Source organism: Hemiscyllium ocellatum, chromosome 42 (assembly GCF_020745735.1).
Source record: "Hemiscyllium ocellatum isolate sHemOce1 chromosome 42, sHemOce1.pat.X.cur, whole genome shotgun sequence".
NCBI lineage: Eukaryota > Metazoa > Chordata > Chondrichthyes > Orectolobiformes > Hemiscylliidae > Hemiscyllium > Hemiscyllium ocellatum.
In genome coordinates, this window is record NC_083442.1 from 24,703,994 (window position 1) to 24,726,111 (window position 22,118).

Consider the following 22,118-nt stretch of genomic DNA (forward strand, 5'->3'; position numbering starts at 1 on the left):
TTTCTCTTGCTCAGCTTGTGACTCTGTGATTTTGTTACTACACAATCAGGGAAGACTCTTGAATAAACGTTTGCATTTCTTCAGTTACCTACGCCTCCACTGGCTTTTCAACTAGAGTAGCACGCCTACCTGTGAATCAGCTCTATCATTTGAAGGGCAAATTGTATTCCTGGAGCTGAGAGTTTGTCCAGTACACCTACCACAAATTCGCCACTCTTTTCTGGACAGTTTAGCCTGACTTTGCATAATTGAGTGCTTTTTGTCTCACTATGGATTCCCGTTACCAGTATCTTTTCTGGCAATAGTCCTTCAGGAGTACATATCTCCTCATTCTTTAGGAGACAATTCTGTGTCCCTTAATATTGTAACTTCTTTACCTGCTACTCCTGGCCTGTGTGAATACATTTTTATTTTTTATAGCAGATCTGGCACTTCCTCCTTAATCAACCTCTGATGCAGCTTTCGAGCTTCCATTGGGCTGTCTGTTACCATGCCAACAACACTCCCAGGCTTGTCTTATTTTCCTACATCTGGCTTTCTCCTAGCCCACCAGCACTGTGATGTCATGTGACCCACTTTATTACAATGAAAAAAAAACCGGAGCTTTCAACCTTCTGTGTCCCCCTGAAGGGTTTCCTTTTTCACCCTGTGGTAAATTATCCTTATGATCTTCACTGAGATCTACCTTTCCCTTTCCACGTGAGGATTTCTCTTTGCCCCAGTTTCTATCCCTCATGGACTGAAATTGATTCTGGAAGCCAAACTGTGTGCTTTATGGACCAGCTCCTAATCATCAGCCACTTCAGCTACTAACCTTGCCGTTTTAAACTCTTCAACATGAGTTTGCGCTGCTTCACGCAGTAAATTTTTGAATTCCTTCAAATTAATTACCTCTCTAAGGGCATGGTAGGTTTGCTCTACTTTTTGTAGCTCTTATCCATCTATCGGAATTACTTTGTTTAATCCTTTCAAACTTAACATAGGTTTGATCAGGGTTTCTCCTTAAGTTCCTGAAATGTTGCCCATTGGCTCCCGGGTATGTTCATATGCACTTATGTTGGTTTTTTTCACCTCCTTGTACTTGCCAGAAATCTCCCCCGATTGTGATGCAAAGACCTCTCTCACCCTACCTGCAAGTTTTGTTTGGATCAACAAAACCCACATGGTCACTACATTTGTTTAGCCACTTTTCCAAATGAGATGGAAAAGGCTTCCACGTGCTTCTCATCCAACTTAGGCAATGCTTGGGCATACTTAAACAGTTTCCCATCAGGCTTTCGCCCAGCATAGGTTTGCTCATCCCCACTCTCTTCTTCACTGGACTTGCCTTTAGCCTTCATCTCCAACCTTTTAAGATGACTTCCCTTTTTAGGTAAGCAGAAGTGAGGACTGCAGATGCTGGAAACCAGAGTTTAGATCGGAATGGTGCTGGAAAAGCACAGCAGGTCAGGCAGCATCCGAGGAGCAGGAAAATCGATGTTTTGGGCAAAAGCCCTTCATCAGGAATCCTGATGAAGGGCTTTTGCCCGAAACGAAGATTTTCCTGCTCCTCGGATGCTGCCTGGCCTGCTGTGCTTTTCCAGCAGTTCTCTTTTTTAAGGGCCAGTTTTTGCAGTTCAAACTCTCTTTCTCTTTCTCTTCTGCTTCCAACCGTAATTCAAACTGTTTCATTTCTGCTGCCGTTTCCTTATCTCTCACCTCTAACTCAAACTGCCTCACTGGCAATTGAATTCTTGCCATCTCTATATATCCTGATGGTGTTTCCAGCGAATTTAAATGCTGAGCTACTGCTGAAATCACCACATCTTTCCTCACATTAGGACGTAGCTTCAACGCCAGCTTGTCTACTAATTCCTGCAGCTTGGTCTTCTCCACCTTCTGTAAAACTTCCAAAGTCACCTTGTCCACCTCCAGAAAGCTCTTGGTGACTAAAAGAGCCATTGTTATCCCAACCAAACCAACACCTGAAATAAAGACACTAGCACCTACCACCTACCACAAAGAGCCCCAAGTCTGTTATGCACTCGGCCAGACCACTCAAAGCATTCTTAAGCAGGCAGGCCAGACCGTAACTTTGCAACTTGTTTCAGTAAGTATACAGTGAAAATGATCTGGAGTATGTTAGCTGGGTTGACTACCAGGTTTTAAAACAGACAAAAAATTATTCACAAAATTACAGAATGAAACACAAAGAACAGAATATAGAATACCCACAGAACTCAGACTATCCCAAACTAGACTGTTCCGAATATACACAACGGTCCCAATAAACAAGACCGTTGTTGTGGTTCTGCTCGCCAAGCTGGAAGTTTTTGCTGCAAACGTTTTGTTCCCTGGCTAGGGAACATCATCAGTGCTGTTGGAGCCTCGTGTGAAGCGCTGCTTTGATGTTTCTTCCGGTATTTATATTGATTTGTTCTTGCCGCTTCCGGGTGTCAGTTTCAGCTGCAGTGATTTGTATGTGGGGTCCAGTTCGATGTGTCTGTTGATGGATGTTCTTGCCGTTTCCGGGTGTCAGTTTCAGCTGTAGTGGTTTGTATATGGTGTCCAGGTCAATGTGTCTGTTGATGGAGTTTGGGGATGAATGCCATGCTTCTAGAATTCTCTGGCTGTTCTCTGTCTGGCTTGTCCTATGATAGTGGTGTTTTCCCAGTCAAATTCATGTTGCTGGTTGTCTGAGTGTATGGCTACTAGAGATAGCTGGTCGTGTCGTTTTGTGGCTAGCTGATGTTCATGGATGCGGATTGTTAGCTGTCTTCCTGTTTGACTGGGAAAACACCAATATCATAGGACAAGCCAGACAGAGAACAGCCAGAGAATTCCTAGAAGCATGGCATTCATCCCCAAACTCCATCAACAGACACATTGACCTGGACACCATATACAAACCACTACAGCTGAAAATGACACCCGGAAACGGCAAGAACATCCATCAACAGACACATCGACCTGGACCCCACATACAAATCACTGCAGCTGAAACTGACACCCGGAAGCGGCAAGAACAAACCAATATAAATACCGGAAGAAACATCAAAGCAGCGCTTCACACGAGGCTCCAACAGCACTGATGATGTTCCCTAGCCAGGGAACAAAACGTTTGCAGCAAAAACTTCCAGCTCGGCGAGCAGAACCACAACAACGGATACCCGAGCTACAAATCTTCAATCAGATTTTAAATAAACAAGACCCTTAAACTCAGTAAAAATGCAACAAAGACTCACAGGTTGAAGTTAGAAGGACAGAAATGGAGACAGTTTAACAGCCTGTTTCCACATAGCTCCTGCTGCACTGACTAACAACAATTCAGCTTCCAGGGCTGACCACTCCCCTTTCATCATAAAGAGTACTTCAGTGAGAAACAAAACTCACTTCAATAATTTCAGTCCGAGACAAGATCTGTCCTTTATTTCACACTTGCAAGTGGGTGTGATGTCCACAAGGCAGGGACAAAACACACTGAATTCAACAAATACTCGATATTTATATAATTTAGTTCTTACATTTTTTTTCTTATTTCATTGTTTCCCCCCCGTTCACATCCTCCACTCCCCTAAGACCGGTACCCATTACTCCTGTTTATCTCTTGTCTTATCCGGCCTTGTCTGTGACAAAATGCTTATGGCTTCACAGGGCCATTCGACCTCGTCCTGCTGTGGGTTATTGTTAGGCATTTCTTGCCTTACTATTATCTACACCCTCCGTCTGTGCTGCCCCTCACAGCCTCTTATCACTAAGCCCTTTTAATTGGGGTTTGTTCCTGTGTTTCTGTAAAAGTGGGAGACAGATGTTTATACCTATTGTTTATACAGGCATATCTAGTTTAACTGCCTCTCTTCACAGCATGTTATCTAGTGCCTGTATTTCTATCATTGTTTTGCAGTCCCGTTTCTTTCTTACATACATTTTTAGCTAATACAAAAAAAAATTATGCATTTCCTCCACATAGTTCCCATTCTTGTTGACTCAGCTCCTGGCTAAAACAATTACACACTGATGTGAGTTCACTTATTTTTATATAATCAATTATAATTGCAGAATTGTAGAAGTAACATTAATTTACCTATAGCCCACACTTCTAAAACGTAATAGTTTTGGCCTAAGGTCTCATCTGTTTATGTATAAGCAAATACCCTTTCATCTCTGTACCAAACCAGTCAATTCGGAGCCCGGACTGATTTATGACCCCGCTGAAAAAAATCAAGGACACAGTATCCTTGAGAAAAAGAACAACTTTTAGACAAAGGACCAGCTTTGTCACAATATGTTTTTGAGGGGGTTTGACCTGGTCCATAACAGACTGGAAAAACCTCCTCTTATTCCACCTGCTCTGGATGTGGTCACAGCCATTTCCAATATGCAGTTATGATGTTTGCAAGAGTAGAAGACAGCATGCGCTGTACTTGGCACAGTGAGTCACAGCCCCCACAAGGAGCCCCCGCAAGCTTCCATGTTCCTTTCTTCCTGGCTTTCCTGTTGAGCCCACCAGTGTGGACCCTCCACACGATCCCAGTAACCAATTTGAATTGTGACTTAATCTCCCAGTATTATCCCCTGAGCCCAAGGCAGCTTAGTTATTGTGCTGCATTGGCCCCCACCATCAAAGTTGCAGTGCTTGTCATTGTCTTTGATTCTCCCCTTTCTGTGTGGTGTCAGTACAGCCGCAGGGCTATGTAAATAATGTGAACCAACTGATCAGAGTGGCATATACCCATGCTGTAAATTCTGTGTGATTGTATGCTCAATATAGAGGTCTTGAAGTCACCCAATTGCATAAACATGAGAAAATGCTTAAAGAGCAGACATAATCCTGCCTCACCTCTCAAATCAATAGTGTAAATGATGTTTAAAAATAAACCCATTTATTACTTGTGGATAATTTTGGGATTATAGGCCACTTTTGAACATGATTACCACTTAAGGTATTAAAATTGATTCTGTAGTTCTGCAATTTCTAATCTTCAATAATTTTAATCTGTACTTAAATATCGATGGGTAGGAACCAGAGCCGTGCTAAATCCCACAGCAACGGATTATTTGATAAGTGACTCACTGAAGCGCTTCCCGCATTTTATGCACATTAGAAATCTTTCTCAATGCCTTTCATTCGGGAAAGGTCTAGCATGATCAGCTCAATTCTCATGCAAACCATGCCCTCTGAAGGAGTCGTTTTATTCCTTTATAGAGATTAGACTAATAGAACTTTAATATTCGGAAAAGTACAAAGCAATCTGGAAAGTTTCAAGTCTCATTCTTGGCCTTGATAGCCGTGGGAGGGGTATTTATGGCAAAAAGGTGGCAATGGCCCACTGGTGTTATCACTGCATTTTTAATACATAGACCCTCATAACATTCTGTGGACCTGGGTTCAAATCCTGCTATGGCAGGTAATGGTATTTGAAGCTAATAATAGAAGAAACAAATTTTGGATTAAGAGTCTAATGATGACCATAAATTGATTGTGGGGAGGAGCCACCAGCTCATGCCCTGGCAGGTAGGACAGACCCATAGCCTCTGTCTGTATTGAAACTGAAGCATGGTTCTTTTATTATTGCCCTCGATAAAATCATCGACTGTGCAGTGACAGGCGATGAAACCTTTATAATATTTTCATTCCATTCATTGCACGAAACCATTAAGAATGAGGAGAAAATTCTGAGAAACGCAACTTTGCATAATTTTCTTTTCACCCATTGACAGTAATGTTTCCATGGGGAATAAAGGATTTGCTCGCATGTTGCAAGTAATCAGTAGATTAATGCCTCTGTTACTGGCTAGGAGGATTACTGGAATTAATCCATTAATGCAAGGCAAAACCGTGCACATTTTGAATGACTTCACATTTAACACACAATTTAATCTGATTTGGCCTGGCTAATCTCAGAAAGGTGACAGCCATATTATAGTCACATCTCTTATTTCTTGGAGTATAGGTATGAGTTATGAATCGATTCTGCCGGGTCATAGAATCATAGAGATGTACAGCAGGGAAACAGACCCTTTGGTCCAACCTGTCCATCCTGCCCATTATCCCAACCTAATCTAGTTCCACCTGCCAGCACCAGGCCCATATCCCTCCAAACCCTTCCTTTTCATATACCCATCCAAATGCCTCTTAAATGTTGCAATTGTACCAGCCTCCACCACTTCCTCTGGTAGCTCATTCCATACAAGTAACACCTCTGCATGAAAAAGTTGCCCCTTAGGTCTCTTTTCTATCTTTCCCCTCTCACCCTAAACCTATACCCTCTAGTTTTGGACTCCCCCACCACAGGGAAAAGACTTTGTCTATTTACTCTATCCATGCCCCTCATGATTTTATAAATCTCCATAAGGTCACCCCCTCAGCCGACGCTCCAGGGAAAACAGCCCTAGCCTATTCAGCCTCTCCCTATAGCTCATATCCTCCAACCCTGGCAACAACCTTGTAAATGTGAACCCTTTCACATTTCACAACATCCTTCCAATAGGAAGGAGACCAGAATTGCACGCAATATTCCAACAGTGGCCTAACCAATGTCCTGTGCAGCTGTAACATGACCTCCCAACTCCTGTACTCAGTACTCTGACCAATAAAGGAAAGCATACCAAATGCCTTCTTCACTGTCCTATCTACCTAAGAAAGTCTAATAGAAATGTTGAGTGAAAGTGATTCTGATCTATAATTGACACTTTTTTCAAGCTAGTCTAAGAACTTGTTTTGCACTTTAAGGCAAACCATCCCTCTTTACCTAATAGGAAACACACACCACCTTGCCTTCCAATTGAGCGTAGCTTACAATATACAAAATATTTAAGCTGAGGTGGTTAGAGTCTGTACCTCTGGACAGAAGCTCTGAGTTCACTCTCCACTTCAGAATTTGATGGTGGGGAAAAGTGCAACATTACACAATCTAGAATGTTGGTTATCAATCTGCCTGTCTTTCTGATTGCCAATGGCAGGCTGTAAGAGCAGGCCAGTTTCCTGTCGCTGCAAATTTAATGATTTCATCTTCAGATACTTGCCATAAGTCAGTGTCATTCCCTTTACGAGAGCAAGAGAGACACACACCCACACAGTGACCTCCAACTGGCTAATTGTGTGAACCATCTGAGGTTTGACCAGTCTGCTGAAGGGAGCAAAGAGGCCCTTCCAACCTTTCCCGAAAAAAGGTGATAACGTTTTCTTTTCCATCACAAACAAAATCAGAAATTACTGGAAGATTTCAGCATCTGTGGAGAGAAAGCAGAGTTAATGTTTCAGGTCCAGTGACCCTACTTCAGAATTGCTGAGTTTTTACAGCAATTTCTGATTTCCAGCAACTGCAGTTACAGTCATAGAGTCATAGAGATGTACAACATGGAAACAGACCCTTCGATCCAACTCGTCCATACCGATCAGATATCCCAACCTAATCCAGTCCCATCTGCCTGCACCTAGCCCATATCCCTCCAAACCCTTCTTATTCATATACCCATCCAAATGCCTCTTAAATGTTGCAATTGTACCAGTCTCTACCACTTCCTCTGGCAGCTCATTCCATACACGTACCACCCTCTGCATGAAAGGTTTGCCCCTTATGTCTCTTTTGTATCTTTCCCCTCTCACCCTATACCTATTCCCTCTAGTTCTGGACGCCCCACCCCAGGGAAAAAACTTTGTCTATTTATCCTATCCATGCCCCTCATAATTTTATAAACCCTCATGATTTTATAAGATCACCCCTCAGCCTCCGACACTCGAGGGAAACAGTCCCAGGCTATTCAGCCTCTCCCTGTAGCTCAAATCCTCCAACCCTGACAACATCCTTGTAAATCTTTTCTGAACCCTTTCAAGGTTCACAACATCCTTCCAATAGGAAGGAGACCAGAATTGCATGCAATATTCCAACAGAGGCCTAACCAATGTCATGTACAGCCACAACATGACATCCCAACTCCTACACTTAATACTCTGATCAATTAAGGAAAGCATACCAAACACCTTCTTCACTATCCTATCTATCTGCAACTCTACTTTCAAGGAGCTATGAACCTGCACTCCAAGGTCTCTTTGTTCAGCAACACTCACTAGGACCTTACCATCAAGTGTGTAAGTCCTGCTAAGATTTGCTTTCCCAAAATGCAGCACCTCACATTTATCCAAATTAAACACCATCTGGCACTCCTCAGCCCATTGGCCCATCTGATCAAGATCCTGTTGTAATCTGAGGTAAACAACTTCACTGTCCACTACACCTCCAATTTTGTTATCATCTACAAACTCACTAACTATACCTCTTATGCTCACATCCAAATCATTTATGTAAATGACAAAAATTAGTGGACCCAGCACCAATCCTTTGGCACACCCCACTGGTTACAGGCCTCCAGTCTGAAAAACAACCTTCCTCCATCACCCTCTGTCTTCTACCTTTGAGCCAGTTCTGTATCCAAATGGCTAGTTCTCCCTGTATTCCATGAGATCTAACCTTGCTAATCAGTCTCCCATGGGGAACCTTGTTGAAAGCGTTACTGAAGTCCATATGGATCACGTCCACTGCTCTGCCCTTTGTTCCTTCCTCAAAAAACTCAATCAAGTTTGTGAGACATGATTTCCCACGCAAATAGCCATGTTGACTATCCCTAATCAGTCCTTACCTTTCCAAATACATGTACATCTTGTCCCTCATGATTCCCTCCAACAATTTGCCTAACACTAATGTCAGGCTCACTGGTCTATAGTTCCCTGGCTTGTACTTACCACCTTTCTTAAATAAATGCACCACGTTTGCCAACCTCCAGTCTTCCAGCACCTCACCTGTGACTATCGATGATACAAATATATCATTTTTGTATCAGACTCAACAATCACTTCTCTAGCTACCCACAGAGTTCCACGGTACACCTGATCAGGTCCTGGGGATTTATCCACTTTCATGCATTTCAAGGCATCCAGCATTTCCTACTCTGTAATATGGACATTTTTCAAGATGTCATCATCTATTTCCCTACATTCTATATCTTCTGTGTCCTTCTCCACAGTAAGTACTGATGCAAAATATTCGTTTACTATCTCTCCCATTTCCTGCGGCTCCACACAAAGGCCGCCTTGCTGATCTTTGAGGGGCCCTATTCTCTCCCTAGTTACCCTTTTGTCCTTCATGTATTTGTAAAAGCCCTTTGGATTCTCCTGAACCTGATTTGCCAAAGCTATCTCATGGCCCCTTTTTGTCCTCCTGATTTCCCTCTTAAGTTTACTCTCACTTACTTTATACTCTCCTAAGGATTCACTTGATCTATCCTGTCTATTCCTGCCATGTGCTTCCTTCTCTTTCTTAACCAAACTCTCAATTTCTCTCATCATCCAGCATTCCCTATATCTACCAGCCTTTCCTTCCACCCTAACAGGAATATACTTTATCTCATTTTTGAAGGCTTCCCATTTTCCAGCCATCCCTTTACCTGTGAACATTTGCCCCCAGTCAGCTTTCAAAAGTTCTTGCCTAATACTATTAAATTTCACCTTCCTCCAATTTAGAACTTCAATTGTTAGCTCCGGTCTATCCTTTTCCATCACTAATTAAAAACTAATAGAGTTATGGTTGCTGGCCCCAAAGTGCTCTCCCACTGACACCTCAGTCACCTGCCCTGCCTTATTTCCCAAGAGTAGATCAAGCTTTGCACCTTCTTTAGTAGGTACATCCACATACTGAATCAGAAAATTTTCTTGTACACACTTAACAAATTCCTCTTCATCTAAACCCTTAACGCTATGGCAGCCCCAGTCTATGTTTGGAAAGGTTAAAATCCCCTACCAGAACCAATGCTTTATTCTTAAAAATAACTGAAACCTCCTTCCAAATTTTCTCAATTTCCCACTAACTATTAGGGGCGTCTATAATGTAATCCCATTAAGGTGATCATCCCTTTCTTATTTCTCAGTTCAACCCAAATAACTTCCCTGGACGTATTTCTAGGAATATCCTCCCTCAGTACAGCAGTAATGCTATCCCTTATCAAAAACGCCACTCCCCCTCCTCTCTTGCCTCCCTTTCTGTCCTTCCTATAGCATTTGTATCTGGGAAAATTAAGCTGCCAGTCCTGCCCATCCCTGAGCCATGTTTCTGTAATTGCTATGATATCCCAGTCCCATGTTCCGAACCATGCCCTGAGATCATCTGCCTTCCCTCTTAGACTTCTTGCATTGAAATAAATGCAGTTTAATGTACGAGTCCTACCTTGTTCTCTGCTGTGTCCCTGCCTGCCCTGACTGTTTGATTCACTTCTTTTCTCAACTGTATCAGTCTCAGATTGATCTCTTTCCTCACTAACTCCCTGGGTCCCACCCATCCAACCTTTCTTGTTTATATCCTCCTGAGCAGCTCTAGCAAATCTCCCTGCCAGTATATTAGTCCCCTTTCAATTCAGGTACAATTCATCCTTCTTGTACAGGTAATTTCCACCCCAAAAGAGATTTCAATGATCCAGAAATGTGTATCCTTCTCCCATACACCAGCTCCTCAGCCATGCATTCATCTGCTGTATCCCTCTATTCCTGCCTTCACAAGCTTGTAGCACCAGGACTAATCCAGGTATTACTACTCTCGAAGACCTCCTTTTTAAATTTCTACGTAACTGTCTATATTCTCCCTTCAGAATCTCATCCTTTTCCCTTCCTATGCTGTTGGTTCCAATGTGTACAATGTCCTCCTGCTGCCCCCTCTCCCCATTGAGAACATTCTGCATGCTCTCTGAGACATCCCTGATCCTGACACCAGGGAGGCAACACACCATTCTGATTTTTCACTGCTGGCCACTGAAACGTCTGTCTGTGCCTCAGACTAGAGAGTCCACTAACACAATTGATCTTTTGGAACCCAAAGTACCCCTCATTGCATTAGGGCCAGTCCAAAACAGAAACTTGGCTGATCATGCTACATTCCCCTGAGAATGTATCATCCCCTTCATTTTCCAAAACAGCATATGTGTTTGAAATGCAGATAGCCACAGAAGACTCTTGTACTGCCTACCTAATTCTCCTGCCTTTCCTGCAGTTAACACATCTATCTGACTGTATTTGTGAATTTCCTCCCTTCGTATAACTGTCATCCATCAAACCCCCTTGCTCCTGTAAGTTATTTGGTGCCTCTAATTGTCACTCCAATCGATCCATTCAATCTGATAGGATTTGCAACCAATGACATTTATTGCAGATATAATCCTCAGTAATATGTAAAGTTCCCCTGAGCTCCCACATCTGACATGAAGAGCATATCACTCTACTAAGGGCCACTTTTGCTTCTTCCAATTTTCAGACCCAGAAAATAGACCCAGAGAAATTCCTCTACAAAACACTACTCCAGGATAACTAAATATTTATGGCTTATATTTTTCAATTTAATCCAGAGACATATCTCAAATAAAATGTATTATCAAGAAAGAACCCACTCTACTCACTATTGCAGATTTACATCAAGACTATAATTAAAGCTATCCACTTATCTGTTTCTATGTGGGATCTCTCCCAAATAGGTTCCTCCAAGATCAGTTGAGAACTTCACTGCTTGTTAATTTTCCCAGACACACTCTGATGTGAAGCGATACATGAATTCAAACACCAAAGGCAGTAACTGTGCAGGTTCACTGCTGTGTCAGTTAACAGTGTGGGTTTCTTGTTCTCTCTCTCTCCTGCACTGACTTGACCATTTGCAGCCTTTGTCTGTTCCTCTCCCTTTTAAAAGTGCTGTTGTTTTGACTGTTTTTTTTTCCAAAGTTCCAAAACGGTGCAACAGCGTATAAAACAGTCATTGCTGCTCCTGGAATTTAAGGAAATCACCTCCAACACCTAAAATACCTCAGACAAGGAGCAGCATGTTACAGCCAGAAAATTTTCCCATCCTCCATCTTGGATTACCCAGAATTGGCTTTACCTGTCTTCCATCCCTATCACTTTATTCATATAATCCAGGACAATGCCTTATCCCTCTGGCTGCAATAACATTTATTCACCTACAAGGATACCATAGTATCCAGTTTCCTAAGAATTCCCCAAAGTCACATGGCCATGCAGATGTATGGCTTCAGGTTCCAGAAGACGTTGCCATACACAGACCATTATGTGGAGGTGCTAGTGCTGGGCATTGGCAGGAAACATTGGGGTGAGCCCAGCCCCATATTGGTGCACTGGTCTCATAATTACAGTCCTCCATTTCCAGTCAGTGGTCTAGATGTTCACCTCCTACACATGCAAATTGAATTCAATAACTCTCAGCCAGATGTTCTGATCAGGGTTGATAAACCCTCTGTCGATTGTTCTGGTGATAAAGTACCTACTTGCCGTGAGATGACTTCAGTGCTGGAGATTCTGATAAAGGGACAACTCTGTTATGTATCTGTCCAGGAAACTGTGAATCCAACAGCGAGTCATGCCCTCTCCTCCCCCAGCCTTGTTCTCTCACTTAAATGTTCGACAGCACAACAAGGCATGTTGGCATTTCTCATGAAAGTTTAGATATGCAAGGTAAGTGTGGATTGAGAGTGCCAGGTGATGGGCAGAGATCTGAAGAGTGCCAGCTGGATGATAGGGGTAGTGTATCAGATAGGTGAGAAGGTGTGCGGGCATGTTGGCTACAGAGGGAACAGTCCAGGGTGGATTGTTGGATCCATAAGGTGGGTAGGGGTTATCAGGTCTGGGGTCTGTCAGATCTGCATCTGGAAAGGCATGGCCAAGCCAGGAAAGGGGTTTGGGGGTACCAAGATCAACTGTCGGCTTTTGTCTTGGGTCTGGTTAGATCAAGCCAAGTGAAGACAAGAAGGTGGGATAATGTCAGTCTGGTCAGGAGGCGAGGGTTTCTGGAATCAGGTGGAGAGGGGGGATTTCGGATTTCTGGAGATGGGGATATGGTGATGTGACAGGTGCCAGTCCATTAGGGTTGTTTAGGGGGATATTGGAAACAGATTGGGTTATAAGGGAGTTCTGGCTGGAGTTGGGGGGCGGGTTGGTGGTTGGGAGAAGTGGGGGAGTGGGGGTGGCGGTCTTGGTCAGGAGTCCGGGTAATGTAATGGATTGGGGGAGGTCTATTTAGGGGCGGAGGGTAGTGGAATCTGTGATGAGACAGTGGGGTTCAGTTCAATAGCTACCTTGGACTTGGAATATGTTCACAATCCACAAATGTTTCCTGGGTGACTAATAGCTTAATTGAGTTGTAAATTCTACAACTTTGGTGAACTCTTTCAGAATTGCTTATCGGAGGCATCTGCATCAGGAATTCTTCATGGTCACAGTGTGCAACTTCAGTCTGCGCTGCACCAATAGTGCCCTCGGAATAATCCCATTCTGACCATTGGAGTATCTAGCTCCAAACATAGAACATAGAACATTACAGTGCAGTACAGGCCCTTCAGCCCTCGATGTTGTGCCGACCTGTGAAAGCAATTCTGGAGGGCAGCACGGTGGCACAGTGGTTAGCACTGCTGCCTCACAGCGCCAGAGACCCAGGTTCAATTCCTGCCTCGGGCGATTGGCTGTGTGGAGTCTGCGTGGGTTTCCTCTGGGTGCTCCGGTTTCCTCCCACAATCCAAAGATGTGTGGGTCAGGTGAATTGGCCATGCTAAATTGCCTGTCGTGTTAGGTAATGGGTAAATGTAGGGGTATGGGTGGGTTGCGGGTTGGTGTGGACTTGTTGGGCCAAATGGCCTGTTCTCCCACTGTAAGTAATCTAATCTAATCAATTCCCAAGCCCACCTAACCTACACTATTCCATTTTCATCCATATCTGTGTCCAATGACTATTTGAATGTCCTTAAGGTTGGTGAGTCCACTACTGTTGGAGGCAATGTGCTCCATGCCCTCTACTCTCTGAGAAAAGAAACTACCTGTCCTATATCTATCACTCCTCAATTTAAAGCTAACCATCACCATTTGAGGAAAAAGGCTCTCACTGTCCACTCTATCTAATCCTCTGATTATCTCAAACATCTTAATTAAGTCACCTTTCAACCTTCTTCTCTCAAATAAAAACAGCCTCAAGTCCCTCAGCCTTTCCTCATAAGACCTTCCCTCCATATCAGGCAACATCCTGGTAAATCTCCTCTGCACCCTTTCTAAAGCTTCCACATCCTTCCGATAATGCAGTGACCAGAACTGTACACAATGCCTCACCGGATGTTTTGTACAGCTGCACCATGACCTCATGGTTCCAAAACTCAATCCCTCTACCAATAAAAGCTAACACAGCGTATGCCTTCTTAACAACCTTATCAACCTGGGTGGCAAATTTCAGGAATACACATGCATGGACATTGAGATCTCTCTGCTTATCTACACTGCCAAGAATCTTACCATTAGCCCAGTACTCTGCATTCCTGTTACTCCTTCCAAAAGGAACTTGGTTTCAGCTAAATGATCATTAGTGTTTCTATTTATTTTATAAATCTAAGTGGATCGTGAAAGGCGAGAGCAAATTTAATCAAATATTGCCCGTACCTGGGCTAACCTATGTGTAGTTAACTTTCTTTCATTATATCTTCAGAAGTATGAAGATATAATACTTCTAAGATATTAGAAGTATCTTATAATACTTCTAATTATTAGAAGTATTAATTACTTCTAATTAATAGTAATTATTAATTACTATTAATAATAATTAATTATTATTAATAATAATTAATAATTATTTATTATTTTTAATAAATAATATTAAAATTTATTTATTGAGACAGCTAAGAAGCAATAATTGTATCCCTTTCAGCATTGCCTGTATCCTAAAAAACAATCAGAAAGCAAAAACAATAATGACCTTCCCTCCAATGTAACATCAGAAGTGGGTGTGTACCCTAATGATTGTGCATTGTTAACCGTCATATGTGAATCCTCAGTTCCTGAAGTAGCAAGAACAAAATCAGAAATTGCTGGAAAAAATCAGCTAGTCTGGCAGCATCTGTGGGGAGAAATGTTTTGGATCCAATGACCCTTCTTCGGAACTGATGGTAGCTGGGAAAGGGTTGGTACAAATGCTAAAGAAGGGATGTGAGGAGGGCACAGGAGTAAACGATAGTGGAGGTAGAGCCCAGCGAGAGAGAGTACAACAGTTGGACAGACAAAAGTGTGGGTAAAGACCAGCCTGGGAGAATGTAGCAAGACCTGGCAATATCCAGTTTTAAATTGTCAAGTGGCAAAACACATTCACACCACATGAGTACCAGGCAATGGCTATCTCCAACAAGAAAGAAAATCCAACCATCTTCTCATGGCATTGCCATCATTGAATCCACCAGTATCAGTCTCAGGGAGTTACCATGGAGCTGAAGCTGAAATGTTCCAGCCATAGAAATCCATGATTCCTCAAAGCCTGTTTAAGGCACAAGTCAAGAGTGAAATGGTCTATGCTCCCCTTGTGGAGATGAAAGTAGCAGCAATAACATTCAAGAAGTTTGACATCATCCAGGGCAAAATAGCCAGGTTGATTGGCTAACCATCACGTTTAACATGCAATCCACACACTGGCAGTGTACTATCTCCAAGATATTTGAGCAACAGGACCTTCCAAACCCATGACTTCCACCACCTAGACCGACAAGGGCAACAGAGGCATGCGAACTGCACCCCCTGTAATTTCCCCTTCAAACCACACACCATCCTGACGTAGATCTTTGTCATGGTTCCTTCAGTGCCCTGGAGTCAAAATGCTGGAACTGCGTGCCTACCTACACCGCAGGAACTGCTGCAGTTCATGGAGGCAGCTCACCACCACATTCTCAAGGACAATTATGGAGAGGCAGCCAGCAACAACCACAAACCTTGAGCGAGTCTTTAAAAAAAAAATACATGGATGACAGTATACAGTTTGGTTTCTATGCCGAATGAAGATTGTATTTTCCTCAGAAGAAGAACTACAAAGGTTCACTGGATTGACACCTGGGATGACAAGGCTGACTTATGAGTAGACGTTGAACATAATGAGTCTCTACTCTCTTGAATTCAAACAATTGAGGTGCATTCTTTTTGCAATATTGACAGGGTTTACACATTATAGGGGTGTGAGTGATCAGTGTTATCGTGAGTGGCATGGATAGGGTAAATAAACAAGGTCTTTTCCCTAGGTTGGGAAAGACCAGAACTAGAGGGCATAGGTTTAGGGTGAGAGGGGAAGGATTTAAAAGGGACCTAAGGGGAAATGATTTCATGCAGAGGGTGGTGCATGTATGGAATGGGCTGTCAGAGGAAGTGGTGGAGGCTAGTACAATTGCAACATTAAATGGCATCTGTATGGCTACATGAATAGGAAGGGTTTAAGAGGGATATGGGCCAAGTGCTGGCAAATGGGGCTAGATTAATTTACGATATATGGTCAGCATTGACAAGTTGGACCGAAGGGTCTGTTTCTGTACTGTATGTCTCTATGACTCTATGTGTGGCAGAATCAGAAAAGAAATGGAGCAAAAGTCATCTCAATGTTGAGAGAATCTCACTTCATCAAATTCAATAACTCATAGTCATAGAGCATGGAAACAGACCTTTCGGCCGAACTTCTCCATGCCAATCAGGTTTCCTAAACTGAAGTAATCGTGTTTTTCTGTATTTGGCCCATAATCCTTTAAACCTTTCCTATTCATGCAACTATCTAAATGTCACTTAAATGTTGTAAATGTACCGACCTCTGCCACTTCCTCTGGCAGCTCATTCCATATACCCAACACCCTCTGTGTGAAAATGTTGCAACTCAGGTCCCTTTTAGGAAATTTCAGGATTCCTGTTGCTATCACTCACACTTCTGTACCCACTGACTCATGGTGCTAAAATGTTTGAAAATGGATATACAACCCAGAATCCCCTGTATGATGATGAGAGCCAATTGCTGTCACATACTTCAGCCATTTAATTAACTGATAAGAGAGAACTCAGTGCCTGATTTTGAGTTGATGCTTCAATTAATTACCCAGTGATATTAAACACTGGGGGACATTATAGTAATGCTAATCATATGGTTTAATCAGATCCTCACAGTAGTCTGGCACAAACTCTTCACAATATGTTTTCTTCCAGTGTTTTATATCTCTTCTGCATTCCCCCAACCCTTTCATTCCAGTATTCTTTTGACTCCTGAAGGTGTCAATTCACAACAAACAATCATATTGGCATACTCTGTTTATTTTTTAGTCATACAGCCACTCCAACCAAGCCCTCCCTCAGCTTCTAGATGTACAATTTACCTCAGAGGTCAATGACCATCAACTGGAAGTGGGGCTACAATGATATTTTCCTTACTGTATTGCTACAGTCATCAAATCTGTCCTTTTGTTCTAGTGCAAACTCTGGCCAGAGTAAACAGTCTTAGTATGTCAAAGTCTGGCTTTCTAAGCCTCAACAGCACTGAATCAGATAGAAACATGTTCAGGATTTAAGGTCTGACTGAGACGATGACTAACTCAACATCAACTCACTTGTTCACAATAGGAAACATTGTCATCGATCATTAGATTGTGATCTTACCTGCAACAGCTACTGGAGTTCTGAGTGAGGGAACAGTTTTGAATGGAGCTTTGTATTGATTTACTAAGACATGAGTGCTTTTATTAAGATCAACATGTGCAGTTTTTTGAAAATTGCATTGGGAATTTTGTCAACCTAAAGTGCACATGTACCAGCAGAGAGAGTCTGAATTGTAAAGAAATGGAACATTATCCAATAAGTAATTAGATTTTAAGGACATGATTATCATGGAGAGTAGATGAGGTTGAGTGGTGTCCCATATGTGATGGTACTGTGCCTTTGAGAGTTATATTCTGTCCTGTTCCTTTGCAGAGAGGTGTTGACACTGTTGTGCCAAAATACCTCCATCGAGCATGCAGTTGGTAAATAGCTTTTCAATTCTCCCTGGATGTTTTGTTGAAATGAGGCAAAAGAGTCATGAGTGAGGGGGTCCAGGACTCATTCATCCCTCAGCAAGAGACTGGATAAAACACATCTCTTAAAGGCACAGTACTGTCACACATATCAAGAAGAGAGCTTGTGAATTCTCTGTTGAGAACCCGCTATGATATTCTTGGGACGCAGCAAATTATGTATTCAGTCAGAGATATTTAGAGCGAGAACTGCTCAAGCTATTAAACAGGAATTCCTTATTATATTATCACTTATTTCCTAGCAGATTCCAATTGCACAATTCAGCTTTAAGTAGACAAAATTCACAATATAATTTTCAATAAGTTGCACAAGCTGATCTTAACAATGACAGTTATATCTTATGAAAGCATTGCAAAGTTCCATTCAAAACTATTCTCTCACTCGGAACTCCGGTGGGCAAGATTGTGATGGCATTGTGCTTAAAGTAGGACGCGTGCTGACGGTTAATATTGCCTGTTGGTGGTGAGGTAGAAGGATCAGAGGGGGTAAGTGGAGGGCATTATTTTAGCTTCTCCCTACCACTCACTCTTCACTGGTTCACATTCCACCAGCTAGAGCACAGTCAACATTGGGATCGAAGAGTGCATAACTTTGCTAAAGCCTGGAGGTAGAAAGAAATATGGTGAAATGGTGAACCTTCTGCCTCAATAACGATGGGGTGACAGAGTGCAGGAGGACACTAAGGCTGGTACTCCATCATCCTTTACTTACATGTGTGTAGTATGTGACACCGACCCAGATAGCTCAGAAACAGCTTTTAGAGTAAGCAGAACCTCTGATGCTCCCGTTTATCTGTCAGCCAGGGATCCCTGATTAGACCAGGTTAACAACCCCAATTCGGGAACTCATATTCTATGAGATCCACTTGACTGACTTCACTTCAATCACTGCAGAGAACATTCTGTCCATCAGCTTCTTTGAGAATGCTACCAAGTTCATTACATTCTCTTGTACTTTGGTCATGACCCTCCAAATGGTTCCAATTGATTCCATTCCGTGTCAATAATTAGCATTGAATCCATTTCCATTTCCTTTTCAGTAAACAACAACTATACCTGTAATAAAATCAAAATAGTGGAGATGCTAGAAATCTGATATTAAAGCAGTCAACAAGTCTGGCGGCATCAGTGGAGAGAGAAACAAAATTAATTTTTCAAGTCCAGTATGACTCTTCTTCACAGGCATATGTTTCTAATGTAACAACTCATCTTATCACAGACAATGCACAGTATAAGACTGAGCCACTTAAGGAGCTATTTGGCCACGGTGATATATTTTAAGGCGTGTTAAGGGGAGTAATAGGGATTGAGGGAAGGGTATTTCAGAGCTTAGGGCTTAGGGAACCGAAGGTGTCGTTACCAAAATGTCGGGTGCACAACGGGCCAAATATAGACATATAGAGATCGCGATGGGTTAGGGGGTTGAAGGAGATAACAGAAATACGGAAGAAATATGGTGAAATGGTGAACCTTCTGCCTCAATAACTATGGGGTGACAGAGTGCAGGAGGAGACTAAGGCTGGTACTCCATCATCAAGTCATCCTTTACTTACATGGTGTGTAGTACGAGGCCATTTGAAAGCAAGAAAGGGAATGTTAAAATCAAGGTGTTACTTGACTGGGATCCAAAGTAGGTCAGAGGACACAGGTCTTTTTTTCCTGTTATTCATTTGTGGGATGTGTGTGTGTGTCACTGGCTGAGCCAGCATTTATTGCCCCTCCTGAGTTGCCCTTGCGAAGGTGGGGGTGAGCTGCCTTTTTGAATTGCTGCAGTTAACCTGCTGTAAATTGATCCACAATGTCCTAAAGGATCTATTTACCGTGCCCCAAGGCGGCACGGTGGCTCAGTGGTTAACACGGCTGTCTCACAGTGCCAGGGACCCAAGTTCAATTCCTGCCTTGGGCAACTGTCTGTGTGGAGTTTGCACATTCTCCCCGTGTCTGTGTGGGTTTCCTCCCGGTGCTCTGGTTTCCTCCCACTGTCCAATGATGTGCAGGTTAAGTGAATTGGCCATGCTAAATTGCCCGTAGTGTTAGGTATGGGAATGGGTCTAGGTGGGTTGCTCTTCGGAGGGTCGGTGTGGACTTGTTGGGCCGAAGGGCCTGTTTCCATGCTGTAGGGAATCTGATCTAAAAAAATACAGGTAGGAGTTCCATGATTTTGACCCAGCGACCCTGAAGGAAAGGCGATATATTTCCAAGCCAGGATGGTGAGTGGTTTGGAGGGGAACTTGAACGTGATGGTGCTCCCACGTATCTGCTGCCCTTGTCCTTCTAGATAGAAGTGATTGTGTGTTTGGAAGGCAGATTTCTGGTGAATTTCTGCTCTGCAGGGTGGTGGAGAAATATGGTTAGGACATGGGTAGCAGAGATTTAGATTGACAGAAATTACACTACACGTCAAGAAAAGAAAATCTCTGGTTCTTTAGTGAATTGCATTGAATGATTTCAATCTCACTAAACAGCTGTCTAACATGTTCACACTTGGCTGTTTCCACAGGCAAGAAAAATTCCATCTTGCTTCATAAAGTGCAGCATGACCTGAACTCTGGTGCCTTGAACTATCAGGAGAGTGAGATTATCCAGCAGATCGTGCAACATGACCGGGAGATGGCGCAGAACATCCAAAATAATCCAGTGGCCACAGTGTCCACGCCGACTCCGGTCATCTGGACCCCGCTGGTTCAAGCCCCTCTCCAGACTGCAGCAGCGACCACTTCAGTGGCGATTGCACTGACCCATCCCCATTCGCACCTCTGTGGCAACATGTTCCAGCCTTCGGTGTCCATATTGAACTCGCTGGGGCAACAGGCCAGTCAGACGCCAGGCCAGCCGAAGCAGATGCCATGCTCTGTGCCCACCACCGGACCCTCGTCCGTGGGCTCCCCATCCAGCACGCCATCTCAGATGCAGACCCCCTGCGCCGAATCGCCCTCGGCCGCTCTGTTCCAGACCCACCAGCTCAAGGGGGGCTCCGCTTCCAGCAGCCTGAGCCAACTCCAGCAGCCCCCGACGGGATCGCCCGCACCCCGTAGCTCAGGGGTGACCCCTGCGGCCCTGAGTCAGGCCCAGCCGCCCTCCCCCAGCCTGAGCCAGCTCCTGAGCCACTCGCCCACCCCCGGCCTCCAGCTGTCCTCCTTGGGATCGTCCTCGCCCGTTTTCACGCAGTTCCGCCAGCCTTCGCCCGGCTTGAGCCAGTTCCACCCCGCCATCAAACCGCCTCAGGCGCACACCGCTCCCCTTCAGCTCCCCCCGGGCAGCAGCACCCAGTCGGCGGAGCTGAAGCACTTCCTGCACGCGGTGTCAGGCTCTCCCTCGGCCAGTCAAGCGGGCGCAGGCTCCCCCCCGTTCTGTCCGAGCCCCCTCCCTCCAGCTGTTTCAGGCTCTCCGTCGGCTCAGTTTCCGGTGTTGCAGAGCGGGAGAGGGCAGCAGCCAGGGTCCAGGATCCAAGCCCCACCGGAAAAGCCCACCTACCCATCGGCCGTGGTGTCACCGCTCCAGCAGCATCCCAGCACGCCGTGCTACTCTCCCGGTGCTCTGAGCCCTCCGGTTCAAAGCCCAGTGACTAAAAGGACATTTCACTGCGGCTCCTCTGAGGCATCAGGCTCCCGCACGTCTCTCCTGACACCGCCGACCCCTCCGGCCCTTCAGCAGATCATCACTCTCAAAAGCACCCCACCGCTGCCAGTCGGACGCTTGACACAGGACCTTAAGGGGATCTCTGCCTCCCAGCCATCCTTGCCTCAAGAGTTGGCTCAAGCAGCACATCAGAGCAGCCCTTCACCAGGCAGAGAATCTGCTGGCAGCGTGATGAGTTTTACAAGGCCCAGGCGGCTGAGCAAACCGTGCAGCTCCATCCCTGAGCGTATGACTCTACCAAGGCAGATGTCATCAGGTTGTTTACCTCAGTCACAAGGACACTTACTTGGCACATTTTACCCAACCACGTTATCTAAGGACGAGACTGGTCCTCAGAAGGGATCAGTAACCTTTGGTTCTGATTTGGAACCTGTTCGGTCGAAGCTCCCTTCCAACTTGTGAGGTTATATGAACAGGTTACGAGTAATCAAATTTATTATATATATATATATATAAAATTCTCTTTACTTCTGTATAACTGTGATTTTTTTTAGATAACCAGTTATTCTAGAGCTATAGTTTTGTGTCGCATTATTTTATAAATTTTCATACGAAGGGAACTGTGTAAATTACTGCAGATAAATATAGTATGGCCTCTTTCGCAGTATTAGAAC

At 43.9% G+C, this 22,118-nt stretch overlaps 1 protein-coding gene across 1 annotated transcript in view; it reads left to right on the forward strand.

Moving 5' to 3' along the window:
- hcn4 (hyperpolarization activated cyclic nucleotide-gated potassium channel 4) overlaps positions 1–21,906 on the forward strand; it is a 541,182-nt gene extending 519,276 nt beyond the window's left edge. Inside the window, exon 8 of the mRNA XM_060853670.1 lies at positions 20,366–21,906. Within this exon, the coding sequence (XP_060709653.1) occupies positions 20,366–21,906 (1,541 nt within the window). The remainder of the gene's footprint in view (positions 1–20,365) is intronic.
- Positions 21,907–22,118: the final 212 nt, after the last annotated feature.